Source organism: Cupressus sempervirens, chromosome 9, assembly GCF_028749045.1.
Source record: "Cupressus sempervirens isolate cs-2001-9-10 chromosome 9, ASM2874904v1, whole genome shotgun sequence".
NCBI classification, from domain to species: domain Eukaryota; kingdom Viridiplantae; phylum Streptophyta; class Pinopsida; order Cupressales; family Cupressaceae; genus Cupressus; species Cupressus sempervirens.
The window spans coordinates 1,772,621-1,784,691 of record NC_143126.1 but is presented as its reverse complement, the minus strand read 5'-3'; the positions used below and the strand labels follow the sequence as shown (position 1 = coordinate 1,784,691).

Sequence of the window (12,071 nt, the reverse complement as noted above, 5' to 3'; positions counted from 1 at the left end):
AGACAATGCATGATAATAGGAGTGATACAAGTGATAACCTATCAACTAGACAAGGTGTAATCACATGTTTACTAAAGGTGGATCATCCTCTACTATGTTAGAAAGTATGTGCAATAATGAGAGGATGATAATGTAATAAGGACACAAAGGTGGAGCTCACAAACAATGAGGTGTAAGACAACAACTATGTGCAAGTGAATGTCTCCTACACCATGTAGTAACATAAAATGCAAACTCCTGGGTGTTTTAATGACAACTAATATGAAAATGCATTATCCTAAGTCAACTCAAGTAAGTGTAATTAGTAATATTTAATTACACCAACATGGTCACCTATTCTAGTACTTTTCCAACTCAAGGACATATAACCATGAACTTCTTCCAAGGTCAAACCACTTTTCTTGCAACCCCATTTGCAAAACCTTCACCAAGTGTTGTGACTCATGAACGAGTTATTATAAAGCCCCTTAAGCTTATTAATTGATAAGTGGAAGATACTTTTTCATTAAGTCAAATTGTGATCTTTCTATTGCATAATTTTTTAGTTGAACTCATTCACCCATATTTCTTGAGTAGAGTTGAGAAGAACTCATCTCTCATAAAATGAATTGAACACTTAACTTTTATTACTTTATTAATATATAATTTATATATACAATATTAAAGAGATATAACTCATCATAGACATAAATTATAATCTTAAACTTGAGAGCTTTTGTATATTTTAGAGGCTTGGGAGTTCAAGATAGCTATATTAATATATAATTCAAATTTACAAATTTAAAAATTTATAACAATTCATAAAAATATATTTTTAAAAATTATTATAAATAGTCCCTTTCTTATTAATTAAATAATTAAGCCAATAGGCTTTTTATTGTGGCACACAATGATCAGAAAATTGTCATATATTTGAAAACTGTCAGATGTTAGATGTTGAAAAACCACAAGTTACAATATGAAATTTGTTATATATCTGAAAACTATCAAATGTTAGATGCTAGAAAATTGCAAGTTCCAATATATTGTTGGATGCCTGAATATTATCATTCCCCCTGTAGCCTGTTTAGTAAAGTTAGTCTATGATACATCCATGGGCATATTTAGCATAATATTCTACATTATATTTATTGCCATGTTACTCCACGTTGAGGAGTAACTGATATGCACTGAGGTAGTTTCCAAAACTGATATGCAGTGAGGCATAAAAAAAGTATGAGTTGTTACGTAATACATTATACATATGGACAACAAACATTTATTTCCCCCCGTCGTATTTATCTTTTTCACCAACATATACTAAATGGAACTACAATGCTTGATTTGAATTGAGATCACTTTTAGTTTAGACATTAGGATTGAGGCAGTTTTTAGGGTTGAGCAGTTATTTTGGCAACATGCAACAAAGGGATAAAGCCCCTCAAGTTTTTGTGTATGGCTTTGGCTTTGTTCATTTTATTCTCTACATTGAATTGTGCTAAACAACCTTTCATCAATTTGTGATTGTTTGCTACAAATTAATTGACAACATGTTGTTTTTCAAACTATTTATCTAATCATAATGGGGTTGTTGAGAATTGGTATCATGGAAGAAATCAGCGGTCTCTGTCTCATATGTTGAATTTTTTTGGGAGAAGCTTCTTGAGCATTCTGGTAGGCAAGTTAGTTGGGATCTTTGGATGTACGAGTAAGGCAGGAGAGAATACATACATGTTCCAATTATTTAGGCATAAAGAGATATATATTTTTAATCTTTTGAATATCCACGTTCCAAATCTTTTCTTTTAGAACGATATTAAATATTATGGATGTTAGTTTAATTAAAGTTTGGTAGTTTTTGGGGGCTAGAAAGAATTAGATATTTCCCTATTTTCCTTAAGACATAAATGTAGAACATAACTGTCCATGAATGTTTTGTTTTCCAGAGCATGTGAGTTTGTATCTCGATAGAAAAAAAAAATGTCTTGGACCTTTTCCTTTGGGTTATTTGTGTGTGCTCTCACATTCTCTATGGTAGTCATTTTCCACCAATGTCTACTACCTTGACCTTTCAGTAGATTTGATTGGCTTTCTGTTTTGAAATGAGATTCTAATTACTCATAGTGCATGGGGATGAGAAGTATTTTACATTTCTGCCTTATGCGTCCTCAGCTTGTCTATTTTGGTATTTTGGTTGTTAAGAAAACTCTGTGTGTATGTGCGCTACAAATGTGTATTCATTTAGAGTATATGAATGTATTTATTCATGGATCTACAATCCTTTGAAAATCATGTGTGCATGTATCTGAAGGAACCTTCAATACCTTTTTCAGTTGTCTGTGTCTGGTCGAATTTTGGAAGACAATGGATGGGTCTTTTATTTATTATTTGGCTATATCAAGACAGGCTTTTCTATTAAACTACATTACCTCTAAAAGGAGCTGACTACTTAGTCAAAATTTTCATGTTATAATGAAGAGTAAATATTGATAGGAAATTACTACTTTTTCCTCAACCAAAACTCTAGAAAAATCATTTCACATGTAGAATCCGAATGTAGAATCCCAACCAAGTCCTATTAGTATTGTCTATGCTATGTTTTTCCTTGATTAGATTTTGCTCAACACTCATGTTGAGAATTAACGTTTGGGCTATTAACTAAAAGTATTTGAGCTTTATGTGGATTTTTGTATCTTAACAGTGAAGCAACCAATCAATTTTCATGCTTCGCATATCGCAGAAGGGGAATTCATAACAAAATCTAAACTTACTTTTTTCCCATAAGATTAAGCTTAGAAATATGATAAGTGTCTAAGCCAACTAGGTACAATGTTGCATATTTGAAATTAAACTGAACTCTAAGATTTGGTAATGTTGAACTTCCAAGGAGAAGTGTTTTTATGCTTGCATACATAGTAGATGTTGTAGGAAGCCATTAAGCAAGCAAGTCATGTTTATTGTTGTTTGTGTAGTGGGCATGCTAATTTTTAGCATCACCAGTAGAATAACCACAAGTAAGGTAGGAGTTGTTGGAACATAGATTAACATAGAGACAATAGGGGAATCAACAACCCCGCTTGTTGGCTCACAATTCACGCTTATCTAATGCATTGATCTTCTTTCTCTAAACAAATAAACTATTGTGAAGCTATTGTGTGTTCTGGGTTTGAAATAGTCACCTTGCCTAGTGAATGTTATCCAAGAAATTTAAAATTCGATATCTGTTGTTATCGCTGGCACTCACCTTTGCCTCCATTGATTCATTCCCATTTTAATAATGTTGATCTAGCAAATTTCTTATTATGAAATTTTTTCTTGTAACTATGTTGGAGAAATTTCACCGTCAGCTAGGTAGGTCTCTTGGGGCCATGAAAAATTGTCGATCTAGGTGCTTAATAATTTAAATGAAATGTTGTGCAGTGGACAAATTTGAGATAGTTCATCTATAAACTAGTATTCTCGATCACATCACTCAAATAGAGAAAACATTAAAACAATATACTAGATGAGCTCATATGGTGGTGAAAATGAAACCAAAGGTATTTGTTGCCAAAATATGAGATGTTTTGTCATCTAATTTTGACAACTTTTTTAAGACACATTTCAAGCCAAGTAGCTATTTGAAAAGCAAGTTTTACAAGTGTGTTTCTTGAGGACATTTGGGTGGAAACAAGTTTCATCACCCACAGATCGAAAAGCATATATCAATCTAGGCTCTTTCAATGTCTTCTAGAAAATCTCGAGTGTTCATCTTAATTATTGTTGTCAAATATTTTTCGTTAATTGTGAATAGAATTGAATTAGTTGCTTCATTGAAGATATGGATTTAAATTCTAATTTGTTTATAGTCCATTTTTTAATATGGGTACTACCAATTTTCAGAGTTGCACTTACTACACACGGAGAAGTGATTAGCTTCTAATTTATGTTGCTGATTTGATTTTCACTCATTTACTAATTGTTAACGTTAGACTATATGAAAAATGGATATTTCTATTGAACAACATCCGTACAATCATAATTGCAAATGACTTCAAAAAAAAATTGAGACAATATTATATTAGCATATGATCATTTCAGGGTACACATTGTACCTTCTGGTACAAGTACTTGTTAAATATTATATTTAAAGTTACATATAAAAAAAAAAAAAAAAAAACAAGAGTTCACACGACAATCCGAAATCGAACAATTATTCATGAAAAAGACATATAAACTGCCCTCTTTGCACTTTTAGAGACTTGGCACTTTATGATATTGATATTCTTTTCCGCAAGTCCCGTAACAAAATGGAGCAGCATGTACATACGACAGGGGTAACGACCTGCAGCTATGTGCAGGCCCCCTCAAAACAAAGCTATTCTTATCTTTTCAAATGTATATGTATATAATACATTGAGAAATAAATAGAAATTCGATTTTTCTACCGAGAAGATGACAATCACAAGTTGGAGGAGGTGACCGTCTGTTGGATCAAATCCTTTCTCAAAATTTTGCCGGATGGAGACTTGGGAATTGATGGCACAAATGCTACTCGGCGTATCTTTTTATATGGTGCAACCTGCAATCAGTCGAGGTATTTATCTCTCAAGTAAGAATGGAAATAATTTCTTCGTTAGATGGGTCTACATATTTAGGCTTAGGGAGGCATATGAAAGAGTACTCAAAATTTCGCGTTGCTTAGAATACCTGTTTTGACACAAAACTCTTTACATCCTCTTCGTTTAGATTGCTATCGACCTTTCGAACAACAAATGCCATTGGTATTTGACCCGCTTCCTCATCAGGATACCTGTTAATATATGGACGAGGTTCACAAAAACGGGGCCAATTAATATATGCAAGAACAAGGAAAGGGCTACTTTAGAATAATGGGTAGGGTTTAATCTATCAGCTATTTCTCTCTAAAGATGGAATAGCTCTAAAAGATAAGTGATAAAATCTACTCACGGGATAACTGCAGCATCCGATATCTCTGGATTTGAGAGGAGAAGTTCCTCTAACTCTGCTGGAGCCACCTTCCATAGAAAATAGTTGATATTTTAGTGAGAAGATAGATATTCTAAGTATAATGTAAACTCGGAAAATTAATAGCAAAATACCTGATATCCTTTATATTTGATCAATTCCTTTATTCTGTCGACAATAAAAAGGAACCCTTCTTCATCAAAGTAACACAGATCTCCTGTTTTCAGCCACCCTTCTGAATCTAAGGTTGCCGCAGTCGCCTCGTCATTACTAAAATAGCCTGCATGACAGCAGTGAGATGCAAAACCTTCATCAAATATATGAAACACTTAAGATTTTAGGCATAACATCTTTCCATTTAATAGTGAAAGCCCAATCCCTTTCTGCTCAACAAGTGCAAGTTCAAGCATAAGATTACAAAGTTTTACATAAACAAATAGTCTCTATAAACAGCTCGTGTGTTGTAGTCTGTACACCACTATATTAGGTGAGGACTGTTGAAATTGGAGAACAGTTTTTGCTCTATTTTATTTGGAAATCCAAAGATATTTTAAATTGAAAAAATAGAGACAATTTACGATGCAGGATTGTGATGAATAAAATTTATAGTTCAACACTCATTTAACTTTAATAAAGCAACTATGATGAGGGACACCTATAACAAATAGGCTCGTTATCTACTCCTGTACAATTGAGGAATTTAACACCAATACCTTCTTGAAAGTATACAAAATTAATCTTTTCTCAGAGGCTTGGTAAAGACATCTGCAAGGTTTTCATTGGTTGTGTAAATAAGTTCAATTTCCTTTTTGAAGACACACTCGGGGATGAAGTGATAATGAACTTTGATACGCTTTATGCAAGCATGGAGCACTAGGTTCTTGGATATCTTCAACACGCTTTGATTATCATAATGCATAACTATGGGATCAAGTTGTACATGCCAAAGATCCTCAAGATGCCTAAGCATACTACTTAACATTTTGCAACAACTCCCTTGTACTCTACTCTAGTGGTTGATAATGCAACTTGAGGCTGCTTCTTACAACTCCATGAAGCAATGGTGAATCCAATACTTGAAATTAAAGTTAAATTCCTAGAGTCTTTGCAGCTTGCCCAGTCTGAATTGGAAATCCCAGCAAGTTTGAAATCTTTGTTCATTGAATATTCCAATCCAAACTTTGTGTTTCTAGAAGATATCTTAAAACTTGCTTGTGTAATTGCCCAAAAATGTTCTAGTAAACTATGAAGTCCCTTTCTGCATTTTTGAATTCCTAAATGCTAGACTAAATCTCTTTTATCTATCATCTTTGATCAAATCTTGATTTAATTCAAAATACTTTATATTTGGCCACCTTATCCTAAGTTCCTATTTAATCAAAAGAATCATGTTCCCTTTTAATTAAATAAAGTCTCCAAAATCCCTCTTAACCTAAGTGCGCACATGAAATGGATTGTTCCTAAGAAAAGCATTTTTGTCTACACATGTGAGGGCACACTTTTTAAGGTGGGGGGAATTTCCTTTCTCCTCCACACATCTTTTGCCTCTTAAACACTACCGTTGATTTTGCCTCTTGGAGATTCTTGTACACAAAGTCAACTTGAGATTGATTCTCCACCATAGATTTTGCCTCTTATTCCCTACTGCCCATTTCTCTTTAAAAGGAGGCTCTCTCCTCACTCTCTCATACCTTATGCTTGCACTCTATTGTTGTGCTATCGTTTTGGTTACTCACTCTTGAGCACATTTGCACTCTATTTGCTTTACTTGCATTCTTAGCTTAGATTTCCTTTATGCACTAGCTTAGCTCACATAGTGTAATTAGGGGTTTGTGTAATGTTCCCACTTTAGTGGTTGTCCAGTTGTGTGACCGTTAGCCTTTTATTTAATTTTATTTAATTTTGTTTATTCCACATTGCTTGCGTAAAGTCGTCAACCCTATGAAGTAGGAATAAAAGGAGAGCTTGTAGCTATTGTTAGGCACGGTGGAATATGAGAGGAACATGGATTTGTGAGTTACAAATCTGTTCTTGGCATTAGAGGGCGTCTATCCTCTCTTGTGACATTCTAGATGTCATTCCCTTGGGGTTTGGCCTTTGGAATTCATTGCTATCAACTTCATTAACAGGCAGCTTGGGCGCATTTCCAGCTAAGGCAGATTGGGTATAATTAGTGAGTTGAAGAGTTTGTTATGTATTTTGATTTTGTGATGCTGGAGTAATTAGTGAGTTTGCTTTGTATTTAATTTTATTAGTTTGAAAACTAATATTATTTCAGCAGTAGTTCAATCTTCAGTTTGCATAAATTCCTTCTTGTTCATGTTACATGGTTTCAAAATCTATGCAAAAAACATTAAAATCTCTATCCGCAGTTGGTTCAGTTTTTGGGCATTTCCAGGGTGCCCATTATAGTTTGTAACTCTTTGTTAGCTTAGATTTTGTATTTCATCCAACTTAGCTTAGCCTACATTGCATACTTGATTCTTGGATATTGGCACTCTTGCCTCTACTCCTTTTAATCTTCCGCTCTATGGTGCACCTTGCAAGGGTTTCCTAACTAGGTTCATTTGACAGTATTCTTATGCTTGCTATTAGCTTAGCTTAGATTTTGCATCTCATTTAGCTTGCATTGCATACTTGATTCTTGGATATTGGCACTCTTGCGTCTACTCCTTTGAGTCTTCCATTCTATGGTACACCTTGCAAGGGTTGCTTAACTAGGCAGCTTGGGCGCATTTCCAGCTAAGGCAGATTGGGTATAATTAGTGAGTTGAAGAGTTTGTTATGTATTTTGATTTTGTCATGCTAGAGTACTTAGTGAGTTTGCTTTGTATTTAATTTTATTAGTTTGAAAACTAATATTATTTCAGCAGTAGTTCAATCTTCAGTTTGCATAAATTCCTTCTTGTTCATGTTACATGGTTTCAAAATCTATGCAAAAAACATTAAAATCTCTATCCGCAGTTGGTTCAATTTTTGGGCATTTCCAGGGTGCCCATTATAGTTTGTAACTCTTTGTTAGCTTAGATTTTGCATTTCATCCAACTTAGCTTAGCCTACATTGCATACTTGATTCTTGGATATTGGCACTCTTGCCTCTACTCCTTTTAATCTTCCGTTCTATGGTGCACCTTGCAAGGGTTTCCTAACTAGGTTCATTTGAGAGTATTCTTATGCTTGCTATTAGCTTAGCTTAGATTTTGCATCTCATTTAGCTTGCATTGCATACTTGATTCTTGGATATTGGCACTCTTGCGTCTACTTCTTTGAGTCTTCCATTCTATGGTACACCTTGCAAGGGTTGCTTAACTAGGCAGCTTGGGCGCATTTCCAGCTAAGGCAGATTGGGTATAATTAGTGAGTTGAAGAGTTTGTTATGTATTTTGATTTTGTGATGCTGGAGTAATTAGTGAGTTTGCTTTGTATTTAATTTTATTAGTTTGAAAACTAATATTATTTCAGCAGTAGTTCAATCTTCAGTTTGTATAAATTCCTTCTTGTTCATGTTACATGGTTTCAAAATCTATGCAAAAAACATTAGAATCTCTATCCGCAGTTGGTTCAGTTTTTGGGCATTTCCAGGGTGCCCATTATGGTTTGTAACTCTTTGTTAGCTTAGATTTTGCATTTCATCCAACTTAGCTTAGCCTACATTGCATACTTGATTCTTGGATATTGGCACTCTTGCCTCTACTCCTTTTAATCTTCCGTTCTATGGTGCACCTTGCAAGGGTTTCCTAACTAGGTTCATTTGAGAGTATTCTTATTCTTGCTATTAGCTTAGCTTAGATTTTGCATCTCATTTAGCTTGCATTGCATACTTGATTCTTGGATATTGGCACTCTTGCGTCTACTCCTTTGAGTCTTCCATTCTATGGTACACCTTGCAAGGGTTGCTTAACTAGGCTCATTTGAGAGCCACCATACTCTATTGAATCCTTGCACATCATAGATAGGAAGCTATAGGCCGCCTCTTGGAATGCTTTTCACCATGGGTTTTCTCAAGAATAATGGTCTACAGAAGTGTGTTCACCTTTCGAGCATGCAGCTTGCAGCTAACTAATGACTAATTTGGATAAGTCATGAATTGGGACAAGTTTCTAACTGCACAAGATGTCTGGAAGAGTAGTAGTCAAGCAGATCAAATTTTATACCAAACCCCTTGTGCTGTTTTTCATTTAATTCTTTACTATGTTGGTCTTCAGTCAACACAGTTCCTTTCTTCATTGGTGTTGGTGAAGCTTTAAATATTGCATCATGAATTATGTGAAAATTTCTTTGATGTAATTCGAAAGAAGAATATCTTTCCTAGTGTTTGTTGCTTGTCGTTCTTTCTCTTCTTTCCAATAAAAGTAGCACTTGAAATAATGAATAGATAGAGTAATAAAATATATTTTGTATATACACAAAGTTCATACAGAAGTAGACCAAAGATGATCAACCAAGGATCAGACTCCTTTTCTTGACTTAAAAGAAAAAGAAGCTTATTTATAGAGTCTGACAGTTGCCAAGCAAAACACGTTAATCTATAACTGACTCCACTAATTACATAGAAGCTGACAAACAAATTAATAGATGGTCAAATACAACCATATTGACAAAAAACTGACATCATGTGTTGACTACAGAAGCCCCCAATAAATAAAAGTCGCCATCTGGACAACAAAGAAAATAAGTGATCAAGAAACATCTAGTAAGGTTTTCCAATCTTGCAATGACAGTATAGCGGGAAGAGGACTTTTGGGTTGATGGTTCCCCCTGGCAAACAAAACAGTCCAATTGTTCCACAACTAGTAAGCATTTTATGACAAAAGATGAAGATATGGAGCGATTATAGTATCTGGCAGCAGAAAGGTGAATTGATTTAGGAAATCTAAGCACGCTAGGTGCATTGATAAAACCAACGTATCCAAAATGCATTCCAATGGAGGTAGAATGCATTTGCCAACTGTCATATAATTTAATTTATTGTAGCAAAGGATCAAACAGGCAAGGAACACAATTTATATCTATACACTTAAGTTTGAAAATGCTATACCCAATTGATCTTTGAATCCGGCTCGTACCATAGGTTACTATAGAAATATTCTCATCAAAAAAACTTTATTCAATATTCGCATATCCCATGAATTTATTTTCTCCAGATTCACTGATCTGTAGGGCTGATTCCTTTTTCTACCAATTTTAGAAGTTGAGAAAGAACCAAATGCATAAAAATGAACAAATGCAGCAAAAGAGTCACCAGCTACTTCAATGGGATATATAGACAAGGACTAGATAGAAGCAGTGGCACCAGACAACACAGCAAAAAGAAGGTGCAAATTCTATTATTTCAACATTCAAAAAAGGTTGCACAACAAAAGAAGAAGCAATCAATGGTTGTACAAAATCAACATGATAAAATGGAGAGAAATAACTAAACCATGCAGTAGAGTAAGTGACGAGCATAAAAATTATACTACTATAGATTGATTAGATCATTTTATTGATTCTTGATCATTTTAACAAAAAATGGACAAGTAGGATGAGTGTTGCAACATAGAAATCTTGAGGTTGTACACGGAATTGTACGATACAATTTCCTTGAGCAAATCGTACACCATCACTAGGAAGATGGAAAAGAATAGGCTAGACACCATTGACTGACCACAATGACCACACAGAGAGAACACTGGCATCCTGAACATCTTGTATGGTATTAAACGAAGGGACATATGTACGATTAGAAGTTGTTCGAGGAGCTGTACAAAAAGAAGGTTGTTGAGCGTCATACAATCAAATATAGGAATGTTTGTGGTAGGTATATGATACAAATTTGCTGACAGTTTTGGGAATGTGAAAATAATTAATTATTTTGGTTAAATATAATTCTTCATTTTTTGCACGATCTGTTAAAAAATTCTGTACAATGTTGTCTTTGTCAACAGTTGGAAGGTAAACTGGAAAAAGGTTCTTTTTGGTCTGATTATGCACTGTGAGTTTGCAGGTCAGTTTAAGATTGAGAAACAAGTGTTGTACACTTGTCTGCAGTTCGCAATCACCTTTTATCAATAAAGTAAGTACTTTTACCTTCTCTAAACAGTATTTTGTGTGCAGAAAGATATGGTTTTTGTGATTTTTTATGTCTTCAAACTTCATATCTCATTCTCTAGTGCCTCCATATATAGATATACTTATTCTCCGCAGGTTATAAGTTGTGACATTGGTTCGAAGAGCCCCTTTTTTGTGACAATGTCTGCTTTCCTTCAGAATGTTGTTGAGTTTCAACCTTCTTATGGAACACTTATACGTGAATATGTAAAGAAAACTTGAGTTTCGTTTGCTCATTGAACATGGAACATATTATGTGCTAATGAACGATAATATCGGTTCTGAAATTAATTTGGTGCATCACAATATAGGTTTCATTCCATGTTTTATCCATTTCCTTTTCTCAGCAACAGTAGAAAGCAAGTTAGAAAAGGTGAGCTCTAGGGGAATCAATCGGCTCAGGAGGTTGATCTCAACATACCAAAAGCCACATTGAGAGAGGTCATCCCATATTATTGGAGGTTGCTCAATAAGGATGCAAACTTCTCTGACAACCCTGATTCCTCAAAACACCCCTTGAAACTAAGGCTTTAGAGGAGGTTTTTCTTAAGTAAATAGCTCCCCTTTTATGCATTAATCACATACCAATTTTCCCTTACTGCCAAACGCCTTACAAGTTCCTTGTTCAAAAATGAACTTCATGTTTTTGGCAATGATTTTGCTGGCTATTATAAGACTTTTCTTTAGTCCTAGAACAAATGCAGCATTATTAATACTTGTTTTGCCTCGACTTGGTATATTAAGAGGATCTTTGGCAACTCTTTCAACATGTAGTTGTGAACGATCTCCTAATCTATAGTGTACCTTGATTTGTTTCTAGCAGTTCTTAAGATGTTACTATCGCTAGTCATGTGGCAAGTGGCACCTAAGCCAATGATCCAGATATCATCATTTTGACATATTTTGAAGCATATGCTAAAAACTATTTGTGACTTCCACCATCATCTTCAATGTTAGTATCAACCTTCCCATTGTTTACCTTTGTTCTATAATGTCCTCGTTTTGGAGGAGTTAATTATTTATAAAGTTATCGA

General features: G+C 34.5%; 1 protein-coding gene across 2 annotated transcripts in view; it reads right to left on the bottom strand.

Moving 5' to 3' along the window:
• Nucleotides 1-4,011: 4,011 nt before the first annotated feature.
• LOC149537320 (putative CoA ligase CCL5) overlaps nucleotides 4,012-12,071 on the bottom strand; it is a 48,929-nt gene continuing 40,869 nt past the window's right edge. For both annotated transcript variants that reach the window (XM_089802831.1, XM_089802830.1), the window contains exons 3-6: nucleotides 5,082-5,227; nucleotides 4,930-4,997; nucleotides 4,669-4,771; nucleotides 4,012-4,540 (exon numbers count right to left, since the gene is read on the bottom strand). In XM_089802831.1, coding sequence (XP_089658957.1) covers nucleotides 4,421-4,540; nucleotides 4,669-4,771; nucleotides 4,930-4,997; nucleotides 5,082-5,227 — 437 coding nt within the window. In that variant the 3' untranslated portion in view covers nucleotides 4,012-4,420. The remainder of the gene's footprint in view (nucleotides 4,541-4,668; nucleotides 4,772-4,929; nucleotides 4,998-5,081; nucleotides 5,228-12,071) is intronic.